At 40.5% G+C, this 27,410-nt stretch overlaps 1 protein-coding gene and 1 long non-coding RNA gene across 3 annotated transcripts; one reads left to right on the plus strand and one right to left on the minus strand.

The window, feature by feature from the left end:
- Nucleotides 1-271: 271 nt before the first annotated feature.
- Nucleotides 272-11,892, plus strand: LOC114858000 (uncharacterized). The gene is made up of 3 exons (XR_003786311.3): nucleotides 272-448; nucleotides 541-650; nucleotides 1,730-11,892. It is a non-coding gene; the product is annotated as an uncharacterized LOC114858000 (long non-coding RNA).
- Nucleotides 11,893-13,548: 1,656 nt separating this feature from the next.
- On the minus strand, nucleotides 13,549-27,306 carry hsf4 (heat shock transcription factor 4). 2 transcript variants are annotated; one of them, XM_041071320.2, is made up of 14 exons: nucleotides 27,126-27,306; nucleotides 26,788-26,928; nucleotides 24,494-24,602; nucleotides 24,287-24,414; nucleotides 23,959-24,083; nucleotides 21,496-21,571; nucleotides 21,123-21,190; nucleotides 20,196-20,295; nucleotides 19,285-19,403; nucleotides 18,988-19,212; nucleotides 18,777-18,894; nucleotides 18,622-18,687; nucleotides 15,936-16,006; nucleotides 13,549-13,881 (listed from the first exon to the last, which is right to left on the minus strand). In XM_041071320.2, exons 2-13 carry the CDS (start codon nucleotides 26,911-26,913, stop codon nucleotides 15,947-15,949), a joined length of 1,320 nt encoding a protein of 439 aa, XP_040927254.1. In that variant the 5' UTR covers nucleotides 26,914-26,928; nucleotides 27,126-27,306; the 3' UTR covers nucleotides 13,549-13,881; nucleotides 15,936-15,946. The 2 variants fall into 2 exon arrangements, with proteins under 2 accessions (XP_040927254.1, XP_040927253.1); XM_041071319.2 differs by having other exon boundaries at nucleotides 26,788-26,940.
- Nucleotides 27,307-27,410: the final 104 nt, after the last annotated feature.

The raw sequence follows: 27,410 nt of genomic DNA on the forward strand, positions 1-27,410 counted from the left end.
ACAAGTAAGTACAAAATGTCAGAGCGTCAGAATCTCGGTGGCGCTGCCTGGTGGCGCAATTTCAAATAATATCATTACAAGAGTTTTGCATACGAATGTTATACAATTTAAATATTAACACATACGTAAGACAAAATTGCAAATGTGAAAGTTATATAAACGATGCGGTGTATGGTTTAGCTAAGTTAGCTAACACAGGTCAGGCGCGTGCATATTTACTAGTTGATCAAATGAGATGTAGTCACAGGTGCAGACGTGTCTTAGTTGATTACAGGCGCGTGCGCAGATAAGGGTCAGACTACAGGAGGAAGCAGCGACTTTAACCTTCGTTGATACTCTCAGTGAAGAAACCTTGTGTTTTTGTGAGACCGTCATTGTTACGGAACAAGTATTGTTAATAAGCAAAGTTGACCATCAGCCTCGGGTGCACGTTGCAATTATATGTTTGGTGGGAGGAATTAAGCCATGCTAGCATAACCGCATTCAGCTCACAGAGCCAGTGTGGCTATAGACTGATGCTTGATGTGTTTCTCTTCGTAGAGTGGAAGCGATTCAGATATCCGGTTTGTTTCAGTATATGATGGTTGCGATGAATCATCATTGTCATGACACAACATAAAGGCTCCATTGCACTTGTCTCTGCTATAGTGGTAAGTAGTAAAGTATACAGCATACATGTTGAAATACTACGTTTCCCCATACATGCATTTACGTGCATTATATACATTGTGCGGCCATGATGTGAATCAGTCCTTGCTATGGAGTAATTTATTGCCTGATCAGTCATTTGTCCTTGTTACTGTGATCCAAGGAAAGCTGTTAAGGAAAGCAACATCAGTCAGTGCTTTTTTGGTCATTTGTTTAATTAAAAATTTTGTTCAGTTTCAGAAGTGTAAGTATTGTAAAATATGCATGTAGTGTTTTATTGAGTTTCAGATGGCACATTGAGTTTTGTGTTAAGTTGTCAAAGGTTAGTGTGAAATGACTAAAGATGCTGAATTATTTTACTTGATTGAGTGGATACTGCATGCAAGGCCTAAATAATAGCATGTGTTTCTGTCTTGATTCAGTTCAATTAAAGAAACTTTATTTGTCCCCAAGAGGCAATTTGAACGCACATGTGAGCAGCAGATTAAAAAAATGACACACCTGTTTACAACAAATTTAGTATTTGCCTTGAAAACCGTTTTTTTAAATAACTGATGGTTGACAGTGCCAGTAAAACTTATTATTATTTATTCATAATGCAATTTTTGTATTTGTTTCATCTCCGTCCTTATCAAATATACTATCTGCCACATCGGCAGCATTTTCCTGCACAGCCGAAAATTTCAGTATTTTGCTGAAGCTTAGCTTAGTGTGTTATCAATTACTTAGTAGGAAACGATTGGCTAAACCTTTGTTGTTAGTTTCTCCTTTTATAATTTAGCAGTGGAATTATTTTACTCTATAATTTACAGTACATCAAAGGGCATTTACAAATAAAAAAAACCTTGTCTTTAACGCAGCAAATAACTTATTTGGTTTCAAATAACCTTTTAACCTCCTCATGTCACACTACTGTAGGTACATTTCTTTGTGGATGACAGTATAGTGTAATAGCACTATCGCCAACAAATTTGAGTCTGTATTTAATCACAATAATTTCCTAAAAGGACTAGGACCTTTCAGCTTTTAGCTGCCTCTGAATCTTTTCAGTTTTTGGCTTACGTACTGTATTGTTTTCTAGTTTCAGGGCTTTCATCTTTACCTGTATATGAAACCTTTTGGCAGCTGTTTCCGGCAAACCCACTCAGACAAGATGAGTATACACTGCCCTGCCCAAACAGAAGTGGCAGTGATCCAATTTAAGCAAATGACTGTTTCTGGAACTCTAGTACAACGGAGGCCACATGCTTGTGTCTTTAGAGCAGTATAATGTTACAACCAACTAACAGGTTAAGACCCTACTAAACAAAAATCATAAACACAGCTATCCTTCCATCCATTGTCCTAAGGCTTTCATGTGTGCAGTTAAATACCTTTAAATAGGCTGGCTGGCTCACTCATTCACTCACTTACTCACTCTCTGGGCAGGAACAAGAAAAGTGGGACTTTTACAGTACATGTAGAAAGGTACATAGAGAGGGAGATGGAGAGAAAGAAGCAAACTCTGGGATGACCTGCAATGCCTTCAATACGTAGCATGTCAGTGGATAGGAAAGGAAACACGACTTCAGTTAACAAGTCCCCCAACATCTAAATATATAGCAGCTTAACTAAGTGTGAGCCATCACCGAGACCTGAAACATCTGAAACGATAAGCTTTAGTAAAAAGGAAAGTTTTAAGCATAGCCTAGTCTGTTTCCCAAACCTGCAATGAGAGCTGGTTTCACAAGACAAGAGTTTGATGGATAAGGGCTCTACCTCCTCCTCTACATACTGCATAGAAAGTCTGGGACACAAGTACATTAGCACTCTGAGAAATAAGCCTTCTTTTGGGACGACGTAGATCTTTGAGCTTTCGAAGATACTGTATAATTGCACATGATCATTAAGTGCTTTGTAGAAAAAGGAGAAGTATTTTAAATTCTATTCTAGATTATAGGAAGCCTTTAGATGGAAGCTAATGTAGACAAAATACTTGTGCTCTCCAACCATCTGACGTGCAGTTCATAAGGAAAATACTGTAAATCCCCTTCTCTAGAAAAAAAAACATTACATAAAAAGGCTTAATATCTGTCTGTGAAACACAACAAAAACAATCCCACTCTTCATTCCTAAGCTATAGTCAATATTCATAAAAGTAAATTCTACAATTAAATAAATTATATTATGTCACTGTCCTACTTCAGGACAAACTGTTGTATCAGTCTGGTGGTGAGTTGACTAAATAGTAAAATGTTACCGATTTTGTACAAAAGATAATAATGTAGCTCATTTTACAGAAACTAATCAACAATCAGCAATATTACATTTGAATTTTTAACAACATATTGTAACTCTTTAATGGCCTCGACCTGGATATGAGGGTTCATTCCACAGACATTTGAGCTGCATTAGCTGGTGGTAGGCCTTTCTTACCAGTGCTTTTTGGGCTGAAAACCTCCACCTGTTCCAAGCGGCCATAGTACAGTAGGTGGACACAGTTTCACTGTGAAATTTGTTAAACTATCTAGGCCCTCATAGCATATTATTATCTGTTTGTGAGAAATGATTGATCATGGCTAAATGTGTTTACTAGGACAATTCAAAACTTATAATTTGCAATGTAATGTATTAGAGACGTTGAAGTTATAATATAAAGAGAAAGTATAGCTATACTCGCCTTGTACTGTAGGTTCCAGATTTAAGTATCAGTTAGGATGAACTGCTGTGCAATGAAGAAGAGAGTCTGACTCAAAAAGGTGTGTTAATGGAGTTACACTATGAAACTATTAAACAAAGCATCAAAGCCCTGACTGACCTGGGGCCAGTGCACTGAGTTTTCAAAAACAACACACCTACTGCTGCATCATTTTGAAAGTTTGTGAGCTGTTACAGACATCTTTAAATAACAGCAAACATACTGCAATAGGCCTGGATGTTATGACGTGCTACAACACAATTTTAGGTTTGTTATATAAGACACTGTACTGTAACACTGTTGCAATATGTATTTTATCTGCAGACGTTAATGATGTATGATGTAATGTAATGATGTGTGTGCCAGGAGATAGCAATTTTGTATTATGGTTTTGTCTACCTCCGTAATAAATTTTTCCCATAAATACTCTAATAGTGTTTTTCTGGAAAGCCTGTGATATTATTTTCTTTTTTTTATCTATTTTGATAAATAAGCAGTGATTTCAGATACTGTATCCTAATGTTACATTTTGATTTAGTGTAAAATGATGTATCACTACCTGTGATTGGTTTGTCATGCTTTATTCTGTTTTGCTTCATTTCACAAGCAAAAATAAATAGAATAATCTGACAGAGTAATACTTCAATTTGATTTTGGTAGTCTATTACTGTGAATCATTGCTAATATTTTAGCAGTTTTTTTGTATATGCTTAATTTCTTTAAAATTTTTGGAAATTAAGTGGACCTCTGAAATTCAGTAAATTGCTTTGTTTTTGCTAAAGAGAAACAGAGAATTATCATCATCTCAAACTGAAGATTACCAGTGAGCATAGTCTGCTTCTGTAGCTATCAGATCAAGCTCAGAGAGACACGACAATCCCCCAGAGCACTGTGGCCTCCAGGGAATAACTGGTGGAAAAAGAGCAAGTTGAAAACAGTCACATTGTGAGTAGTGACGGAAAAGCTCTGCTGCCATTAAACAGAGCACCGATATTATTGCAATAAAAAAGACACTGTACCAACAAGGACGGTGCAGTAAAGCTGTAGTCACGAATCAAACTTCACACGACCAGAGTTTCTCCTGTGAGTGTTTATGGGAATCAAGGTGTACAATCAGAATTTTTGCATTTGTCCTTCTGAGCCCACATGCAAACACATATACCGACTAAACCACAGGTTTAAGAGATGGCTTGTATCTTCAAGGCCACATTTCCTCCATTAGTACATATAGTGACATGAGCCGCAGAAAACAGCAAGACTACATCACTGACTCTCAAACAGGAAATGAAATACCAATCATATCTGTCCATCTCATTCTGCAGACTTTGCTGCTGTTATCGCCTCCTTTTTCTGGTTAGTTTACTGGGGAGAAACTCACAAAGGGATAAATTAAGAAAGAAATTCTTAGAAGAAAGATCCAAAGTGATGGATTTTAATGCAGGACCTTCATGCTGCAGGTGGACGTTTCAACCACCAAACCTGCAAGGCGTTTGCTGATTGGGAGAAACGACAAACAGTAAAGGGTCAGTGCTCCTCAGGCTGCCTCTGCTTTGGTTGGTTATTAATAGAAAATATAAACAGACACATTTGAAGTATTTCTGAGTTTTGTTCCTTTTTTGTTGTCAATTCAATCTTTCATTCAAGCCAACCTACCAGGGCACCGAGGACTCGCTTGTTTTTTTTTCAGGGTGATTATTTTTAGCTGTATTTTATCAGTGGGGAGGGGAGAAGCTGATCTTTGTGAATCATGGGTGGTTATGCCATAATATTTATTTTCATTATAACTAATATGTTTTTGTGAGACTGATAGCTCCAGTGTAGTGGACACTTAGACTGCTGTTGTTGCGCTGAATGCATTTTTATGCTTGGTCTAAATAAATGATATTTGACCTGCTGTTTGTGCTGACAATGGCTCGGTGGCTGTCAGTGATTTACACAGCAGTGACTCCCGCCTTCAGCCGTATCAACCACATATAGCAGCAAAGTCATGATAACAAAGGTAAAGTAACTCAACATGCTATGTTGGACTGGATGTGTGAGATTTACTGTATGCTGGAATGACCGATGAGGACGTATACATAGCAGTGCTGACCTTTAAGATTTCCATCTATTGTAGGCAAACATGAGACAGAGATTCGGCATCCCACTGTTTGACGTCAATAACTCCAGCTTGCATCCTCACAACTCGAGTGCTGCTATAAAAAGACATTTAGCATGAAAAATGCAGGAGTCTCAACCCCAGTGCCCCAGTCACATCATTGCTGCCACCGTTAACACCAAGCATGACTTTTTCCCAGCTACACTCACAGCTTGTGTCTTTGTCTCGCATTTCCTGCAGTTCATTTAAACAGTTGGGCAAAAACTACAGTAAAACAGAACAGAAATGTTGCTCTCAGAGCAGCGATGTAGCTGTCACAGAGGCATCTTCATAAAGAAATAGAAATGTGAACAAAGATGCGTGTCAGGCTTCAAACTGTGCATGGAGAAGCAGCACAAAGGCTCTTGTGGTTTAAGCTCTTATTTATTTGCTTCATAAACATCTGTTTTATTAATTACATCTTGCATTGGACCCTGTCTCTTAAACAGATAAGAATTTTAAGCACATTTTAGCAACATGTATTCACAGATATTGGACAAAGCAGAGAAGCAGCTTTTTTACGTTTTTGTATTTTCATTCAGTTTTTTCCTCTGACTAAAAGTACAGAAATGTTGCTTATTTTTCCTTGTTTGGCTGTTGCTGCAGAGCCTTGTCCCACCCTGTGTTGTGACATTAGTGCAGTTTAGTGCTTAGTGCTAGTCCAGTGCTGCTGGTAGTTATGAATAAAAGACGTCTCATTTTGTCAAAATCTTATTCTGTCTGCTTAAGTGATCTCTTAAGACCCCTGGCTTGTATTTAGGGAGGAAAAAGTGCAGTATGCATGATTGTACAGTTGCAAGTACATTTTTATAACAACAGGAGTGAAAAGACTGTAAAGAGAATATAAATGTACAGTATGTGAAAGTAATTGGCTTGACCTGCTTCTGTGTGTTTATCTGGTGCAGTGGGGGGTGTTGAAGTGGGGGTGATGCTCCGCGGAGCACGACGAGAGGAGAGGTACTCAGGGACAGCACAACCATTCCAGATAGCACTCAGTCTGAATAATGCAGCAGAATGGAGGAGGGACAGAAGGGAGGAGGCCAGAGGAAGTGAAGATGAACAAGAGGAAAAAATAGGAAGGTTGTGTAGTGAGTGGGCTGGAATGTGAGGCAAAGGCTGAAGACATACAGTATGAGAGGGAGGGACCACAGCAAAAGTAAAAATAACGAGAGGACAAAGGAGAACAAGACTTTTGAAGCGGGGTCCATTTCCCACTTGGCTGTAATTAGGTTGTTTTCTTCTAAGAATAACTCTTCAAGTGTGGCTTTGCTATCTAGTTAGTAGACATGAGTACAGCAGCAGAGTGTTGAGACAGAAGATTGAATCCTCTATGTTGTAAATTCTAGATTCCTGTAGCAGGCAGGTTGTTTCTGTGCGAGGTAAATAATCACAGAGATGCAGAACAGAAGGTTCAAAATGAACACATCAGGACACAAATCTACACCATTACACTAAATGTTACATGACCACAAGGAGTAGCAAAAAACTACATAGAGACAAGGTATTTTATATAAGTTTAGTTTGTCACATTTTTTGAATGATTCCATGAGACAAACATGGATGGGACGAGTTACTAATAATAACATTAAAGACACTGAGTTGAGTTGCTGTTTCATCTGTAGCAATAGGAGAAAAGAAAATCTAGGGTTCCATAGTGATATCAGTGCTACATAAGAATACTGTGGGACTAATTTTCTTCATACAGTATCTGTTGCAGCTATGATGTGCCAGTAATCAGAGAAAGCTACGTTTTTTCAGATGAAATATACAGACAGTGATTTTACCACTAACACTCTCAGGTTGATGGCTGGTTAAAAGGCAGCAAATCTAATTTGCAGGATTCACAAATGGAATATCTGCTACATCAGAGGTGTAACTGGAGAGGAGTGCACCTCAGCCACCATGGAGCAAAGAGAAGATGGGAAATTACATTTACCTCCATCTATATGAGCAAACACAAAGCCCTTAAATATGATCAATCACTCATTATAGTTTATCATATACTTTAATAGTAACACTGTAAGATTTATCATAACAAAAAAGATTTGTAACTAAAACTAAAACACTCTGGATATTACTTTTGATAGCTTTACATTGTTCCTGGCTTATGAGAGAAGTGACTTGTTACCTAAAACCTTGTTTAAACAATTTCCATTCAGAGACTGAATTAAAATTAACCAGTATTTTCTTAAGTAAAGTAAATTTTGACATGTGTCGACTTATTGTCTGTTTGAATCAAGATTCTCAAAACAAGCACGTTTGTGGAACCAAGCTACAGTATAGAATAGATACTAGGTGTCAGATGGGATACAATATACTGTCATATGCTTATTATTTGTCATTATCACATGGATGGTTAATGATCTACTTCAGCACACTCACTACCCACATTCTCATTTAAGAAAAGACCTATTTGAACTATGTTGCTGTCCTTACTGTATGTTCCTTTCAACAAATACTTGTTTGGACATTTTTAGTTTGTCAGCTATGTTAGAAATAATCATTTTTTCTTGTTGATACTCTAGTTGCTTCTCCAAAAGGTGAGGAACAAAATCCTAAACACAATAAACAGAAGTTTCGTTTCAGGGTTGTTCCTGATTTCTGTTTCTGTTATTAGATGTTTTTTTGCTTTTCATTGTAGTAATAATCGTTTATATAATCTGGCTAGCCTATGCTAAAACATTGTTGTGTCTTTGTCTCCTGTTGGTCTGAAATTTGTTTAACTCTGTAAATATTTTTCTCCCAGACTTATTATTCTCATCGTTAGTCACCCACAGTCACTAGTGTTGCCAGTAGTGAGTCCTAGCAGCTAATTGGCCAATGTCCTCCTCTTTCTGCTTACAAAACCGGAACATGCAGTTAATTTGACGATCCTGTGCATAGACGTCCACTAAACTCCTACTCATACCTGGAGCTTATGTGTCATTTTAAAACACCAGTTAATGTGGAGGCAGTTCATTGTAAATAATGAATGAGTATTTACTCATGCTTAACTAAGCAGCATGTACTGTATCCTGCGTCTTGCCCAGTGGCAGCTGGGAGTGACCTCAAAAGCATATATGAAACAGTACAACATCCCATTTTACAGTACAAATATGCTTATACGTGTCTTGTGTGTTTTCTATGTGGTCACTTGTTCATTCTGTAAATACTGTACATGAGGTTCTGGATTCACAGATGTTTAAGTCAGCAAATGCAACTAAGAATGTCTGGTATAAGGAATTGACCTGTGGGAATTTAAAATGATTTTAAATAAGGTTTCACAAAAAATGACTGTGTGCCAAGTCTTTCCTATTATAAAAGTGCAACAGTGTCTGGCAGCCTTAAATATGAAGTGAAAATTATTGTTATTGTGTGAGTTCTATTATCTGTGCCATGTGTCACAGATCCATTCTCATGTCCAGTATTCATGTTAATTTCCGGGGTTTTATTTTAGTACTCTAACCTAAAAGCTTAAATGTAACAATCTGAGACAATACGTCATGGGTAGGAACGAGCTGGCTTCACTTTCTGGCCTCTTGACCTGACATGGCGATGCATTTAAAGATGGCACTGCAGATGGAAGCCTCGACTCTCCGCTCTCCAGTACCCTTTACTTGTTTGCTTTTTTGTTTGTTTGTTTTTTTTATTTTGTGCAACCCCGCTCATTGCTTCATGCATTACCTATCCCAGAGAGGAATTCCTGAATCTAGAACATTCACCTCCTGGAACCTTTCCTACAGCTTTTACAGACTTGAAAATTTCAGCCATTCTGTTCCCCTCACGAGGCCACGCCTCTGCTTTGGACCACGCCCACTCCCTCTATTTCCCTCAGTAAACTCTTGGCAATCAGTTGAATTTCTCACACCTGTGCCTGCCCTCTGCTCCATTCATATACTGTACCTCCCCAGCCCATCACTCTGTGCTGGGTCATTGTCACCTCCTCACGCTGCTCAAGCCAAGATACCCACCACGGACATGGACTTTTAAGGGACACTGCCTCCTGTCAGCCACGCGTTGTTCTGCCTGTAAGACGTGCAAAGGTACCCGTCTTTGGTTCATGTTTGCCTCCTCATATGCCATAGCCATGGTTTCTTGTTGAGTCAGGTTGCTTATGTTAGCCACGCGTTGCGCTGCATTTACACTGAGATGTGCATTGACACCTATCGCTTTCTGTTCAGTCATGTTCTTCACGTCTGTTCATGCCATGTTTTAGTTATGTTTATTCTTAGAAATTACAAACGGAATAAACAGAACTAAAACATGGCATGAACAGACGTAGCATGTTTTAGTTCCATGTGCTAGCCCTGCCATAGCTTACATTGGGCCTTAGTAGGTCATCTAGGTTTGTTGTTCAGTATTCTGTTCACTTAGTGTTTTCGTCCTCCTGGTTGATTTTGGTTTATTTTTTTGGAGTGTTTTGTGTTTAAGTTTGGATTAAGGAGACTATCATTAAGAGGTCCAGCTCTGTCCTGGGCTACAATCTGGAGTCAGTAAAAAAGGTGGGAGACAGAAGGGTTCTGGCAAAATTCACATCTATGCTGGACCACGAGTCCCACCCAGTGCAGGACACACTGTCTGCCCTGGAGAGCAGATTCAGTGACAGACTGATCCACCCTTGCTGAGGGAAGGAGAGATTCCGCAAGTCTTTCCTTCCTGCTGCTGTCAGACTTTATAATGAACAATTATAACATAGTGCATATTTCTACTACACTGCCACACACACGTTACATCTCCAGTGCAATTGCACCAGTCACTTTAATATCTTACTCTGTTTGGTGCAGTCCAGACCTTACCTCATTGTGTACATAATGTTGATAACCTATGGAGTTCTAAGTTCTAATTTCTAATTTCTAATAATTATTGTGTTATTATTATTACACACTATTACATTATTGCAACATGGTAATTTCCCCATTGCGGGACAATAAACGTATAATATGAACTATGAACTATGAACTATCTATCAGTACCTTGGTTTACCTGGCTCTGACTCGGTCCAAATGGACTCCCACAGCCTCGATCCGCCATCTTGTATGGCAGGCCGTTACAGGTGCAGCAGCTCTCTATCAAATCTTCAGGAAGTGCAGACGAGGGAAGCGCGTATGTGCGCTCGTCAGACTAAGACAGTGGAGCTTGCGCAGGACCTGAAGTGGGCCCCCCACATAGACACTGTCTGCAAAAAGGCCTAGCAGAGGTTGTACTTTCTGAGACGGCTCAGGAAGTTCAACCTGCTCCAGGAGCTGCTGACCATCTTCTACACGGCCATCATCCAGTCTGTCCTCTGCACCTCCACCACTGTGTGATTTGGTTCAGCCACCAAACAGGACAGACACAGACTGCAGAGGGTGGTCCGGTCAGCAGAAAAGATCATTGGGACTGAGCTTCCGTCCATTGAACATCTGAACCAGGCCAGACTCAAAAACGGGCAGCAACCATCACTGCTGAACCCACACACCCCTCTGGCAGGCGCCACAGAGCCATAGCCACCAGAACCACCAGACACAGAGCTAGCTTCTTCCCCCAGGCTGTGTCTGAGCTCAACTCCATCACATAGATAAAGGACTTAGTAAAAACCTGTGGTGCAATTTTAATTTATTTTATTCTATTCTTTATTTCCTTTATGCAAATAATGTCTGTATATAACTGTAACGCCAAACGCCGCTGAGGCTTTTCTGATTAACAGAATAGAAATAGCATTATTCCTCCACCGTCAGACAGGCCTGTGTGCTGCTGATACTTACGGTAACAGTGTTGCGATCACAGAGCCGAGACTCACTCTAGTGAACAATGGAGATGATATTAGAGCAGGGGTCGGCAACCCAAAACACCCACCCTGAACTGCTGAAAATAACACCAAATCACAGTGGTGATTGTGGTGACAGGTTGATCTATCTGCTACTGTTCAGAAAAAGTGTCTTTATGTTATATTTGTTGCATGATGTCAGGTTAGTAGTGACCTTTAATGGGTGCGTTGGTAAAGGCCGTGAGTGTAACATTATTTTTGCTGTAGGATGGAATGCTAATTTCACCAATTAACAGCAGACTTATTCAGTCCTCATCCCCTTTTAGCTACTCCCGTAACTAGAGTACAAGCAACGATCAAACTGCGTCAGATAATGCCTCGTAAAACTGTATATTTTTATTGAATATTGAATTGCCAATTGCAGAATACATTTTCAAATTGCATATTTCTTGCTGCCGGTAAGGTTGGAAGCAACATTGTATTAACATGTGCCTGAAATCTGAAATGGCTGAAGTGACGCTTGCCCATTGTTAGTAAAGTAATCACAGATTTTTAATCTAAATGTGTTTTGATGCCTTTCTTTCACTTTTATTTGCTTTAACAACTTAAATATTTCATACAAAGGCAGACTCTCTGTAATAATACACTTTAGTCTAGGCAGAAATTAAAACATTTCACATTTTCAGCTGCTTGTGGCCTAGTCTCAAAACCATCTAAGAACTTTGGGTGTGTATTTATGTGTGTCCTGTGTATTTTCTGGCTTTTTGAAGAAACAAAAGCTTTTAGCTTCAATCATTTTGATAAATTGATCTAATTATGAATATAAATGCTAATATACTGTACTTTCTTAGTGCATAGGTGCTTATGAGATGCCAGACTTCCTTACAGCAGTGAACAAAAACAGATCCTTATCTATCAGCAATCTTGACAAGCATAAATACCATTTGAACACACATCCATTCAATTCCAGTGCAAATTATCAAAATGAAATGAATTAAGAACACAACAGCAACTGAATGTGCGTATTAATCACTCATTGGAAAAAAACTCATTAACACGCATATCATCATGGGCAACAAGAATAAATGCTATGTCTAAAATATAAACTGTGTACTCGCATAAACCATACAACTGTGATTTGTAGTGCAATTACACTTGAGGTTTGCATTAGCTTTTAAGGGTAATCTGTAATTCATTACCAAATCACATCCCACCCCCCAACAATCTCCCCCATCAAATGCAGATGAAACGCTTCAATTCTATGTTAAGATAGCACGATGACTCCAGCAGCTGCCATGCCTAGTAGTTCTAGCCATACTGTATATACAGTAACACCAGTATTAGTACTAGTACACAACTGAGAGGATGCTCAGCCTTTTACCTAAAGCTAATGCAACTCACTGCCTCAGTGTTCAGACGGTGTTTGGTCAGTTTGGCTGGTTGCTCAGTTTCAATGTTTTTGAGCTATTGTTTTGGGATAGCAGAATGTCCAAAGTGTCCACCTATATGAAATTATCCTCAAAGCTAGACTGGCTATTGTTGTCAATGTGCATCTTTAGAAACTAGAAATTGAAGCTTGTCTGATCAAGACCTACTGTATAAAGGCTTTTTCACCTGCAGGCTGACATCACCCTGCTGCAGTGGACTCCATCCGCTCACAGCTGCTCTTTGCTACATTCCTGTGGTCATCCATGTATTGCAATTTTGTGAGTTCTCACAGTTCTGTACAGTATTGCACAATTAAATGATTTCTGGGTTTCCCAGAAGTGTATTTAGCACTAAGCTAATTAACCTTCAAACTGTTGCCTGCAAACAGTGCTGAGGACTAATATTTTACATCAAATCTCATCATGCCTTTCTTATTTTCTTATTCAGAGAGTTAATATGCATTTTCTCAAACAGGTATTCATGGTTTTCTAATAATTTCAGTTAATCTACCATCCCAATGTACAATTAATGAATCACAGTCAACCATCATGAAAACTTTTCAAAGACTGGCTCCAGGACCTTTGAGTTTACCTTCCACAGAGTATGAAAAGCAGCTTGTTCAGCTGAGGTGAAAAACTACATTTTGGCTATCAGCATTGGAAATCCCAAAGGTTGAGGCAATTAGACAGAATGTTGGTCATCTATAGACAGGAAATGTACCTAATAACCCCTTATAACTCTATATAACTAGTTGTACAGATTGTGCAAAAATGCAGTGGTGCTCATGCTGTTGTCAAATGAGAAGTCTGTCTTTTACTAATTTCTAAACCCTTTACATTTAAATTGACAGAAAATAAGTAACTAAGTTTCGTGCTACATGTCAGGTTCAATTGTTTGAAACCTGCTCTTGTGCAAAAAGTGAAAAAGTCCTAAAAGATTTTAGTAATGCTTCATTCACATTCATCTCAATATTTCTGTCATGGTTTGCATTTGAGAAGCCTTTAGAAATTCTACAAAACTAATGATTTTACAAAAGTTTGAAATACTTTTATAAGAATAAAATAATTAAAAAATATATCATATCACAAACTCCTTCTTACGCAAACAATAAATGCTGGAGCCAAGAATGTGTGGTTTACATCCAGCAGGTAGCTGTAAAAAATGTTGACCAGCATCGTTTTTCAATGTAGGCAGCAATATATACAGGCTTTGTCCATTTATCCAGGCCTTCAGAGGGATAATGAAAGGTACAGCAGCTTCTGTGGTCTGTAGAAAGATACAAGAACCTCAATTAGCCATGTGCACATATGCAGTATATTAAAATCCCCATTTGCCCCTTCCTTGGGGTGGTCTTATTCCTACATGCTGGTTTCCTCTACCAGAGGCCTGAAAGCTTGAGGGTCCTGGACAGTATTTTAGCTGTTCCTAGGACTGCACTTTTCTGCTGTATGCGAACCAAAATAGCAGCACATGGTATCCAGCTTTGGGGGTTCCAGGTGTCTTTCTTAGCAATAATCTTCAATCTTAGGTCAGCTGCACTCGCATTGGGCTTGGAACCCAATCTCTGATAGTGGGGGGATAGTGGCGTCCTGGCCCCCTTTTGCCGTGGTATTTATATTGTGTTGTACCTTATCAATTTCTAGTTGTGCTATGCTAATAGAGTTATGCTAATTCCATACTAATATAATTGGAAGTGTCCAGCAAAGATTTTTGTCATTTTTTAAATTTGGTCTTAAACTGTAATTTTAATGAAGCTAATGTTTCTAAAGACTCACAACTTAATTTCTGTCCAATTCTTCTAAACTGGTTTAATGCAGTAACTAGAAACTAGCAAGTCTTCAGTCGTCTATTGCAAGGCCCTTACCCACTAAACATAATAATACTCTTATGCTAGAATCTCTGCTCTTGCTATCTGTTAAATACAGCCTTGATTTGAAGGTTACCTTATTTGTTTGCTTATAAAATATTACTAAAATTACTCCAAGATCCCTTTAAAGATGCTTCTAACTATTCAACACTGAAGCTTTGCAGTTGCTGCTCTAAAGCTTCGGAACCCTTTTCATTCAGATGTGCTTCCTCTTTTGACACTTTTAAGAAATATCTCAAAACAATTTATTTCTCAACAGCTTCTGCTTCTGTCGGGTTTTCAGTGCTGTTTGTTGCTGTTTTCTTTTCGCATTGCATAACCAGTCAAGGCAAGGTACTGAATTTATACTATTACTGTACCTTTATCTAACATAGTCCAATCCGATTGTATTTACCTGAATCAAACAGTGGAATTAGATTATTTTGCATGACATGGTATCATGATTAGTCTGTGAATCAAATATATTTTTACTGGTAGCTGCTGCATATGTGTCTATACTGTATATTTCACTTGTGTCTAAGTCTGGTGACATTTGCATTTAGCTTTCTGCAATAATGTTGAGAAATGAATTGAAAGTGAAATGAGACATCCTATAGAGAAATTATAGTATGTTATATGCTCCTGTACAGTGGTTGGGTCAAACCTACAGTAACTGCCGTTTGTAAATCTAAATAAACGTCCTATTGTTATCACTATAATATAATATTTATTTTAAATGACATGTTAAAAATAGTTCACAGCAAATAGACTAGAGATTTTTTACCTATAATCCTTGCTAAAAAGTGCAATTAATTATATCAAATAATTAATTAATAAAATAATTAATTATTTATACCTATACTGTAGTTCCATACAAATCATAATTTTTACAAATCATACTTTTTTACAAAATAATAACATAATAATAATAACAAAATAACATAATAATAACAAAATAATGTAATATTTCTATATAAAAGATTAATTCCTACTGCATGTCTACAGAGGTTATTGGCATTGAGAAAAGTATATAAAATAAAATCATCCACTGTCTCTTTTGTTGTCAAAATATATAACATATAAATTACATATAATACCATCCATCCATTTCCCATATGTGGGGTCACGGGGGTGCTGGAGCCTGGATGGGCGAGAGGCAGGGTACACCCTGGACGGGTCGCCAGTCCATCGCAGGGCAACACAGAGACAGACAACCATTCACATACACACACACACACACACACACACACACACACACACACACACACACACACACACACACACACACACACACGGGCAATGGAGAGAATTAACCTAATGCACGTCTTTGGACTGTGGGAGGAAGCCGGAGAACCCACGCAAACACGGGGAGAACGTGCAAGGCACCAGATTATTTTGGTGCCTTTGGCCGCCTCCCACCGCACTGTGCCGCCCAATATAATACCAAAATGTTAAAAAATGTTGAAATACTGACCACTTCACAGATCACTGCTCCTCACAGCCGGCAACTGGAAAAGCCTCCACTTCTTGGTTTTGGAACATATACTGTAAGAGGATAAAAATAAAAAAAATACATTTAAAATTTCTAGAGAATAGGCCATCCTGGCCCTCACCTGACATCACTAAAATCTTGTGGGCCTATGCAACATGCAACCACCCTCTAATACAATGACTAACTCTGTGTTACTATCCTGACTATCCTGTTGAATTTGATGATTTGTCCTGTTTGTTGCATTAGCAGCTGCTGGAGCTGTCAACCTCTCACACTCTTTAATTTCATACAGAAACAATGCACAGTATTTGTTCAGTATTCATGAGACTTTTGCATTAATTATTCATTGTTGTTTGTATTATTGTCTAATAGTTTTAGCATAGAATGAGTCCACACATTCTCACAGTAATTGTGATTAATAAAAGGAAATTTACATAGAAGCATGTGCACATCTGCAGATGCAGATCTGATTTATCAATTTGATTAGATTCTGTGCTTCTGTGCACTGCTCTTATTTTCACTATTGGTTAAAATAAAGTTATATATGGTTTACTAAGTTCTGGTATTAGGCAAAAGAATAGCTGAACAATTATTTCATAAAACAAACAACAACAAAAAAACACATGGGCAAAAAATAGACAGTTAACAATCTTACCAGGAGTGAGTGTCCCTAAACATTCACCCTCAAGGTCAGACCCTGCAATGCTCAGTGAAATATTTATAAGAAATACAGAAGCTACATTTCAGAGCCAGTAAATCTTTAAAATGACTAAAAAAGAACCAGGCTCAAAGTCCAGACCTCAAGCCAATTAAAATGTTGTCGTAGGACCTCAGCAAGTGGGTTTTGTGCTTTTTAGGGGTTCTGCAGACCCCAACCACATTTACACAACTCTGAAGTTCAGTTTTTTACCACTACATTCTTTTGCATCAAATGGACTATGTGACATCACATAAAATAGCATGTATTTGCTGGATATATGGGTTTTGCAGGTAATGTAAGTAATCAGGCAAGAGAAAAGGAGAGGAAGAGCAACAAGTAGCTGGGAGGGAGAGGAGAAACCAGACACAGGGTTCAGCGAAAGATACTAATAAAAAGGAGGAAAATATTTATTACCCTATTGACCTAAGACAGAAACCTGTGTACGGATTAGAGAGACACAGACCTACGATACACAAGCGCACACTTTGAAGACAGCATGTTAGACAGGCTAGCATTTTCTAAAACCAGCTATTGCAGCTAACACTGAAAGCACTAATATTGATCAAAAGCAGATGTTGGGAATTCTGATGCTGCTTACATTTATGAAAATCACACAAGTTTATGATAAATTGACAGATGTCAGACAACAAGGCACACAAAACAGTGAGGAAGTGCAAAATCTCTCCATTATGGAGTAGCCATTAGGAAATCTGCCTCTCAAAGGACAACTACACCTCCAGATGATGGATGGTAATGACTTCCTTCTACTGTAGGTATCTGAGTGCTGTTGATGTTATGATCCACTTTTTCATGAGTGAGGCACAAAAATGAAAAGCTTTTATTTTCTGTCACACAGTAAGCTGGAAGGGATGCTTCAAAGCAGCCTCTTCAAAATGGAATAGGGATTTGTACAGATGAAATGAAACAGCTGTAATCTATTGTTTTCTAATTTAATGTAATTTTACCGTGTTCAGTCAATTGGCACTACAGTAACTGACACATCTCATAAAGTACAGTAGGTAATCAGTATTTGGGAAAGGACAGGTGGAAAGCTTGCTAGTGCTAACACTTAGCACTGCAGTTTCAAAGACTATTGTGCACTGCACACTAGATAAAAACATTTTTTCTTATATCTAAGGAAAGTGTGAAAACTACTTCAGAAAAGTTTATTCCTGTCACCGGTTTGTAAGGGCTTACATGTCACCTTACATCAACAGACACATGCTCTGTTTGTAGTGAACTGGTGAAAAAGTAATTTTTTAATTAAAAAAAAAATAGCGATCAAGCTCTCTGGATCCAAAAACACATAAAGACTATGTTAGCGCCCTGAAAGTTGCATCTCTACATATTTCCAGAGCAACAGTGAGTAGCTGTTTTGCAACACAGCATTAAAAACTGCGGCAAAAGGACTTTGGCCGTTGCAAAACAATCGTGACCATTAGAGGAAGTAGCTGCAGTTTGACATTCAAACAGCAGAAATCGTGTGACTTCTCAGACACTCGCATATTACCTGGTTTGAATCCAGTTTACAGATCAGTGAAACCTTGAATATTTGGACCAGCACATGTTTGGAGCCCAGCGTGCTGTTAATGTGAAGGGTTTGCCCACTTCCTGTGACAATTGCTGAGAGTAATTTCACCAGCAGAACCACATGTCAGACTACTTAAGGTAAAGGAAGGCCCCGGGTGTCGGACTTTGTAGCAGTGCCTCTGTTTGTGGCCATTAAAGCGCATTCAGCTGTACACTACATTGCTGTATTAACATTATCTTCTAACATTATAACTTATTTAACTTGACAGCTGTTTAAAACAGGTCTTGTAGGTACCTGGTTTAAAGAGCGGTGGTTACTGTTGATGTGTGTGGTGTGTGTGTGTGTGTGTGTGTGTGTGTGTGTGTGTGTGTGTGTGTGTGTGTGTGTGTGTGTGTGTGTGTGTGTGTACATATAGACACGTCGACTGGCAGACTTACTGACTTGAGGTTGGACTCCACCTCTGTGAAGTTCCACTCAGCCAGAGGCATGTTGAGACTGAAGGGCTACAGGGACAGACAAAAGCCTCTGTTACTGTCAGGGACTAGATCGTTTCATGGTGTAATGAGTGTGGTGCAGTGCGTGTCGTACTGACGTCCATGATGGCGCTGGTCCCAGCTTCTACAGAACTTTGCTGATGACTCCTGAGCAGCAGCTGCTGCAGTTCCTCCAGGCTCATATCCACGTTTTCCACTGTTTCTGAAATCTCAACTCTGTGTACACACATACACTACTGTACAGTATATGCTTTACATTTTTCATGTCTGTGGAAACATTCACGTCTAATGTACAGTACAGTACAGTACCTGTCTAGAGCAGGTCTCTTACTCCTCCTCTCTGCTACAGAGGCAGCCGAGCCCCTCCCCTCCAGAACAGACTGGACCATTGCTACAGGCAGAATGGGAGGTTCTGTGGAGCACACCTCACAGGAGGATCCCAGGGCCACAGCCTCACCTCCCACACCTCCTCCTTTCCCTCCCTTTACTCCAGGACTCACAGGCTCCTCTTTAATGAGCATCATGCATTTCTCCCTGTAGCAGTCATAGTGCTATTGTCAGAATAGTGTAAAGTTGCCTATAGGTGGAGCGTCAGCATGAACTCACTGTGCATCATCCGGCTGCATGTGGAGGGTCATGCTGGCTTGGGACATGTCAGTAACATCTGATATGATTGGTCCTCCCGTCAGGCCACTGCTTGAGCAAGAAGCACTGTCACTGGATGGCTGCAAAAAGAGAAGAGGGCTGTGTTTTCTCCTTAAACAAAACAGAAGCTGATGGTAATGGGATGTCACAGCCTTTACACAAGGTCTATGAATTCATACAAAATGTGATGCATTGAGGAATTTGACATTTTAAAGTCATATATGCTAACTTCATCTTACAGGGAAGGTAGCAATAACTGCTAACTGAAATATGGCTTTGTCTTTGTAATCAAAATAAAATCAAAGCCCAAACAGAAAATTCCTCCTATGTCATTTATGTTTGAGACATTAAAGAATACTTAATTGTACAATCTTGAGTCAAACCTCTTTCTATGAAAATGGTAGTGGTTGATGGAAACTGACAACCTAAAATCAACCTAAGATGTGAGGTTGTTCAGAGGTTGTTCAGTAATAAACTTCAGGTCTTCATTGAACTGGATCGTGCTGAATGTAGCTGCTTCTGAAAGTGTTTATTGTTGTTCTGTCAAGAACCTTGTGAATATTCATGAAGTACAAATAGTCAAGCCCATACAGCAGAACTGTTCTCCATGTCTGTAACTATGAACTGCCTCCCCCTAGTGTTGACATATTATTACAGCTGGACTGATGGATGAAGCACAGTAGAAACTTCAATTAACTGCGGAGGAATGTGATAACATCTGTAAAAGCCCTGTTGTGTGTTACAGTAATCACTGGATTCAGGTATTCAAACAGTTTTCAGTTCTAGAAGCTGCTTCCTGTGCCACCATTGGCCAGCAGCTCCACCTCACTGCTTCGCTGTTGCAGTAAATAAACCGTGTCGCATTTTCTCACCGACTGGATGAAGAAGGGCTCATGCATCTGCTCCACCGAGTGATTGTGGCTATATTTGGGGCCAGGAGAGCTGGGGGAGCCATGATCTAACATCAGGGGCCTGGAAAGAACATTTTTTTTAATCAGGTCCACATCTGCTAGACTCATATCAGCTACAGTAATCAACCAAGTACTGGCTACTAGACTGGTACAGGTGGACAATTTATTATCTATCTGTCTGGGTCACCTTTGGTATTTCTCCTGTTTTTGAAGTTGCTGACTTGTATAATGATTGTGCTTCAATATTTTAAATGCATTACATCATATTGGAAAATGTCAGATGTCTTTCAAGATTATTTGTAATGCTACTGGTAAGTGGTAATTACATACAAAGTAAGATTTTTCTATTCTGCTTTTCTTCTTATCTTTTGAAGAATTTGGGACAGTGAGAGAGAAGGTATCTAGACGCTATGAAGTAACACAGAAAACTTCCAAATGGTATTTTGTCCTCTGACCCTGAATGCCCCATTTCTTTAGCACTTTTGTGTGGCGGCGTGCCTCTCCTTGTTCTCAGCAGCTAAGCTGAACCAGCATTTTACTCACATGCTGCATCAGGGTCACGCACTCTGTTCGGCCTTCACTGTGTGCTAATGTGTGTGTGTGTGTGTGTGTGTGTGTGTGTGTGTGTGTGTGTGTGTGTGTGTGTGTGTGTGTGTGTGTGTGTGTGTGTGTGTGTGTGTGTGTGTGTGTGTGACTGACTGATTCAGCACTTGTCTCCATTCACAGCGCTCGTGGCGTTAGATTGGTCAGCTGAGCCCCGCTCCGGCCCTGATTGTCTCACTTTTGTTGATTGCTCCACAGCGTGCGTGCGTGCGTGCGTGCGTGCGTGCGTGCGTGCGTGCGTGCGTGCGTGCGTGCGTGCGTGCGTGCGTGCGTGCGTGTACTCACAGCTTTCGCTTCAGGCCCACATTGCTGGGTGTGTTCGACTGCATCTGGCTGAACAGAAACTGAATCAGCTGGCAAAGAAAGAAAAAGCCCAGCATGAATCAGCATCCCTCTCACATCCACACATACAGAAAACGAACACACTGTGCCATCATTTCCTTCTTGAAACATAAGGGCAGAGAAAGAAAGTGTTGATGACTGTACTGTGACCCAGCCTGGTGCCACGAGGGCCTGACACATGCAGATTCCTCATTTTGCACATTTCACTTGGACAGAAACTCAAATTGAGCTGTAGCAACTAACAGGTCTACACAGTTCATAGATTTGATATTGATAAACAGATTTCTATACAGCCAGATGCAGAACAAACACAGACCTTGTTCATGACTTTTTGCTGCTGTGTGTGGTTCTGTCTCAGAGAGACCACCTCTCTCCACAATACTTCGTTCTGCCTGCAAACACCAGGGGGACATGGTAGCAGAGTTAGTGGTGATAGCCAAAACAAGTAATATGCTCTTTTGTTGGAAATATTGCTTTCTTTAAAAATCAAAAGCTTATTCATTTATGACAGTATGCTCTACATGAAAACAGGAACCTGCGGTGGCTCCACATCCCATGTGGCCCTTGCTGTGGGCTCCTACATGAAGATGGCTGTGCTATCAGCGGGGTTTGCTTTTCTTGCCCAGATTGTCATGGCAGTGACTTCACCAGCAGGGCTCTGTGCGCTTGAATACTCGACTGTGCTGTTGCCTTCAAAAGCTCCTCTGTTTTACTTTCATGCCTCGCTGAATTTCTGTCTCTTTGGAGAGAATACAGCAGTTATTCTGGTGGTTCCTCTGTGGATGGCACCGCGGTCGGTGTAAATGACTAAGCTGGTAATTACGCCACCTGGCTAATTCCCCAGCAGGCTACTGAGTATTATCCCAGACAAAGCTGCCTGGAGAGCCGTCCCGGGCTGAGCTCCTGGCAGAGACGGGCTGCTGATTTTAGGATTGTCTCACAGGCCTGCTAGGATGTGTCTGTATCCTACACGCACACACTACCACCTGCTACTACCGGAGAGGAGTGTGGAAAAAGCTGAATTATCCAGAGCCAGCCGCAACATGCTCTCAGAAAAATTATATTAATGTGCGTCTGGTCTATACAGGGGTTGGCACGGTGGTGCGGTGGGTAGCACTGTCGCCTCACAGCAAGAAGGTTCTGGGTTCGATTCCCGGAGGCGGCCCTGGCGCCTTTCTGTGTGGAGTTTGCACGTTCTCCCCGTGTTTGCGTGGGTTCTCTCTGGGTTCTCCGTCTTCCTCCCACAGTCCAAAGACGTGCATTAGGTTGATTGGCCTCTCTCCATTGCCCGTAGGTGTGAGTGTGTGAGTGAATGGTTGTCTGTCTATGTGTTGCCCTGCGATGGACTGGCGACCCGTCCAGGGTGTACCCTGCCTCTCGCCCGTAGCCAGCTGGGATAGGCTCCAGCACCCCGTAGCCAGCTGGGATAGGCTCCAGCACCCCGTGACCCCGCACAGTAAGCGGTTGAGAAGATGGATGGTCTACACAGAGTAATGTTAAGCTCAGTTGGTAAACTATGTAATACTGTACACATTATAGAAGAGAGGAGGAGAAAGCTTGTCATATGTCTCACTTACTTAACTATGTTTTTACTATATTTCGGATTTCCTTGTATGTGCTCATGCATGCTTTTGTGTGTACGTGCGAGTGTGTGTGTGTGTGTGTATGTGTGTGTTAGTCAGGTGAGCAGGTGAACATTCTCTTCTCTCATTAGCAAACAATACTGAGCACAAAGCGGCTCCAGCACACAACAGGCACACACAGCAGCTATTTTCAGCATCAATGGCCCCTAGAGAATAAGTCAGCGCATCCACTGGATGACCTGTTCCAACACAACCACTCACTTATAATTATATGCATGTGGGCTAAGAAGCCAAAAGTATCTTTTATATCTATTACCCTATATTATATCTGTCCTTAATCTTTCTATAGTCTATAGCACAGGAAAGACTAATACACATAGAACAGCCTGAAACAACAGCAGATGTTTCCTCTTGTAGGCAAGTACCTAATCAAAACCCCTTTTGTGTCTTACTCTTGTCACATGTACCGTACAGTAGGTCTAGCAGGAGCCGCTGGAAGGCGTTCAAGGCCAACGAGCGTGAGGGGCCAAGGTGATGTTCAAGCTAAGCCATTACTTACTGTAAGTGCCATGTAAATGGGAAACCTGGTTGTTCTCGTGGAGAACCCCCGTTATCCTGCCATGCACATCAGCATAACAGTTGAACTGATTAGTCCCCCACTCATCTAAATAGGTCACTGTTTGGAGCCAAATCCTCTCATTCTGAGCCTGGTGCTGCTCAGGTTCCTGGTCTTATGTTATATAACAAAATCTGATTTTCTGTCTGTGTCTGTTATTGTATGTACAACACACATAGACATAACCCACCTGAGGATTTATGTTGAACAGTTCCCGGCTTATCATTTAGTTTAGCTTCATCCTTTTGAAATTATATCACTTGTGTACAGTAATTAGATCATTTACAGAAAAACTATGTATGGGACTTATAAGAGTAAGAATAAGAATAAGAAAACCTTTAATAGTCCCGCAGTGGGGAAATTACCTCTCACAACAGCAGTACAGATGAGCAAGAATACAGGTACAGGTATGGCACAGTACAAAGCAGTACAGTCCAGTTCGAGTGAATATATAATATCTTATGTCTATTCTTCAGAGGTACTTTTATATTTACTACTACTACTACTACTACTACTTCTCATTAAAGTAGTAATAACTGCAATATTCCAAGTTAGAGTCATGATTGTGCCGCGTCCTTACTGTTTCATGTCCTGCATCTGACACTCCATGTTGTCCTGTTGTGTTCGAAGTAGCTGCACCTCATACAGCAGTTTACTGAGGTCCTCCTGGCGAACCTTGGTCTCTTCACTCTTTACTATTGATACCTGTGAAAACAGGTGCACTTTTTTTTATTCATTGGCATTACAAAATCGATTGATTGGTGTGTTGTGTGAAAATTGGCAGCAATATTCTGCATTATACCACTGTGTGTGTGTGTGTGTGTGTGTGTGTGTGTGTGTGTGTGTGTGTGTGTGTGTGTGTGTGTGTGTGTGTGTGTGTGTGTGTGTGTGTGCGCCCATACATGTACCTTCCTCTTGATGTGCTCCAGCATGTGCTCATGTCCCTGAAGGAAATACAGATGCTGGAACTCGGTGTCATCTCTCTCAGGTTTCACCAAACCACTCTGCTCAATGTTCACCACCTTACGAAAACCATCTAGAAAAACAGAAAGTGGAGTTGTGTGAAGAAAAGGGCAGCAGAGAGAGAACAGCGCAGCAGAGAAGACCATACTCACACATATTGAGCTGTCGAACGAAACTCGCCATGTTATTGTGTTTGAAGTACTTTGGCAGAACTTCCTTCGCAAAACGCCCCTGGTCAAAGACATGGAAACTAGTCCCAGTCTGAAAAGACAACATACAGGTTCAAATCATTTTAAATCATTTCTCCCCACTGCTCTCCTCTCTGTACACTAATGACTGCACCTCAGGGAACCCGTCTAAAACTCCTGAATTATGCAGACGACATGACCGTCGTTGGGCTCATCCAGGACCATGATGAGTCTGCATACAGACACGAGGTGGAGCACTCGTCCTGTAAGAGCACTCGTCCTGTGAGATTGTGGACCTAGGGTCCACAATCTCACAGGACCTGAAGTGGGCCCCCCACATGGACACTGTCCACAAAAAGACCCAGCAGAGGTTGTACTTTCTGAGACACCTCAGGAAGTTCATCCTGCTCCAGAAGCTGCTGACCATGTTCTACACGGCCATCATCCAGTCTGTCCTCTGCACCTCCATCACTGTGTGGTTTGGTTCAGCCACCAAACAGGACAGACACAGACTGCAGCAAAAAAGATCATTGGGACTGAGCTTCCGTCCATTGAACATCTGAACCAGGCCAGACTCAAAAACGGGCAGCAACCATCACTGCTGACCCCACACACCCCTCTGGCAGGCGCCACAGAGCCATAGCCACCAGAACCACCAGACACAGAGCTAGCTTCTTCCCCCAGGCTGTGTCTGAGCTCAACTCCATCACATAGATAAAGGACTTAGTAAAAACCTGTGGTGCAATTTTAATTTATTTTATTCTATTCTTTATTTCCTTTATGCAAAGAATGTGAACTTCTTTCGCAAAACGCCCCTGGTCAAAGACATGGACAAGACAAGACAACATACAGGTTCAAATTATTTTAAATCATCTTTCCCCACTGCTCTCCTCCCTGTACACTAATGACTGCACCTCAGGGAACCCGTCTAAACTCCTGAATCATGCAGATGACATGACCGTCGTTGGGCTCATTCAGTAAAAACGTGTGGTGCAATTTTAAGGTATTTTATTCTATTCTTTATTTCCTTTATGCAAAGAATGTTTGTATATAACCGTAATTGATATGTAAATAATTACTGTTTGGTATGAGCGTATGAAAAGACGGAGTCAGACCGGAGGCTAACAAATAAAAACAATTCTAATTCTGATTTTACATGTCGTCCACTCTGCAGAGAAACATCACAGTCAGGCATCGCAGAAGCCGGAATTTGTCTAATTAATCCGTTAATCAGCAGAAACTATTAACATAATAAAGGCATATTTATTTAAACACGTTCTAGTCAATGAAACACAAAATACTAATGTCTAATTGTGTTACCTTGCTGCAAATATTGTAAAATGAGTCTGATTATAAACTAGAGGTGACATATTAATCGTTTCTAATGAGATGAAACCAGTGGCAATTACAGTAAGAGAGGTAACAAACATGCAGCTCATCTGCGTCTGTAGCAGAGAGGGGGAGTAAGAGAAATGCGGCAAACAGCTTCAGAAAACTTTATTACCAGTGACAGTTCAACAGTTATTAGCATTTGATGTTTTCACACATTTAAGCACCACTGATGTTTTAGTGACTGAGAGGAAACTATGTTCCTGCTGTATTTGTTATGGCCACTCGATGCCCGCTCACAGTGGGAGACAGTCATCAGCTGACAGCTCAGTGACTCAGTAATGAGTGAAACTCACTGAAAGCAGTGACATAAAGGGTTTTTGTTTTTGCACAGTGTGAATAGACACAATGGTGCTGCTGCCTGTATGACAATCTGTTCCTATCACTCTAACTGTAGATGTCATGGGGCTGGACCTTGATTCTGAAGAGCCATCTTGGCTTTGCATCAATCCTGCAAAACTCTTTTACTGTAACTGTATGTTGTGTGACAGCTAAACTTTTATAAGCACACTCATCTCATTACGATCACAAAATGGAGCCCTCACAAAAGCGTGTAGCTGCAGCTCCAAGAGTCATTTCTCACATCCAGGCCTACTGTTTGTGTAAACCAGTACAGTCCCAGGGGCTGAGCTGTGTCTGCTACCTTTATATCCGTAATGCATTAATATTGTTATTTTTTTAATGATTATACAAAATTTCAAAAGTTGACAAGATCTTTCTCCTTTATGTAAAAACATCACTGTTTTTAGAAGGTGTTGAGAGAACCTTGTCACAACCCTGTTCAGAGTGTATCCAGTAAAATGAAATTTATGTGAACAAAAACCAAAATAGTGATTAGTATATTTAAACAGGCAAAAATGACAACTCACAGAACTCCAGCAGATGAGGTGGTTGGTGTCCGGATCCTCCACCAGGGTCCACAGCTTGGTGAGAAAGGCTGGCACGTTGCTGGCATAGCTGCCGTCTACACCCATGGCACCTGGAGACTCCTGCATTTTGACGCTTTCCCGCTGTCACAGCCGCTCACAAAGACAAACCAAATGTGTGTATGTGTTGTTATATGTGGTTTTGAACAGACTTCCAGTCTAGTCCATGTTTGAGAAACCTCCCTTTTGAAAATCCGTCACCGATAATCCCAAGTTTGTCTCTCTGATTCCATTTCAGTCCCTCAGCCTGTCTCTGTCAGTCCTCGTCAACACAATCTCACCTGATTCCTTCTCAGAGTGTTGATTTGTTGTCTTTTTATCTGACTGTTCAACACATCCTTGTGTTATTCGTCTTCCCAACTCTGCCACTTTTTTTCTCTTTTGCCTCCTGTCTCTGTCCTCCCTGCAGCGCTGGTCATCAAACTGAATATCATTACAGAAGGTCCCTGTCAGCACACACACACACAGACCATTCACCCCCCACCGCCACCCACCCCCGGCCTCCTGCTGACAATCAACAGACAGCTGAGTAAAACAATATGGTAACCACACAAAGCTCCAATAAT

The sequence above is a fragment of the Betta splendens genome, chromosome 6 (genome assembly GCF_900634795.4).
Source record: "Betta splendens chromosome 6, fBetSpl5.4, whole genome shotgun sequence".
In the NCBI taxonomy this organism is placed as follows: Eukaryota; Metazoa; Chordata; class Actinopteri; order Anabantiformes; family Osphronemidae; genus Betta; species Betta splendens.

Excerpts from the sequence above, each read along its gene's own strand:
- hsf4 (XM_041071320.2), bottom strand. The coding sequence starts at position 26,913 with ATGCAGGAGTCTCCAGGTGCCATGGGTGTAGACGGCAGCTATGCCAGC. Across the intron at positions 20,296-21,122 it reads GTGGGCCTGAAGCGAAAGCT|GCCCCTGATGTTAGATCATG; the intron begins GTGAGTACACGC and ends TGTTCTTTCCAG. Across the intron at positions 19,213-19,284 it reads ATGCAGCCGGATGATGCACA|GGAGAAATGCATGATGCTCA; the intron begins GTGAGTTCATGC and ends TGACTGCTACAG.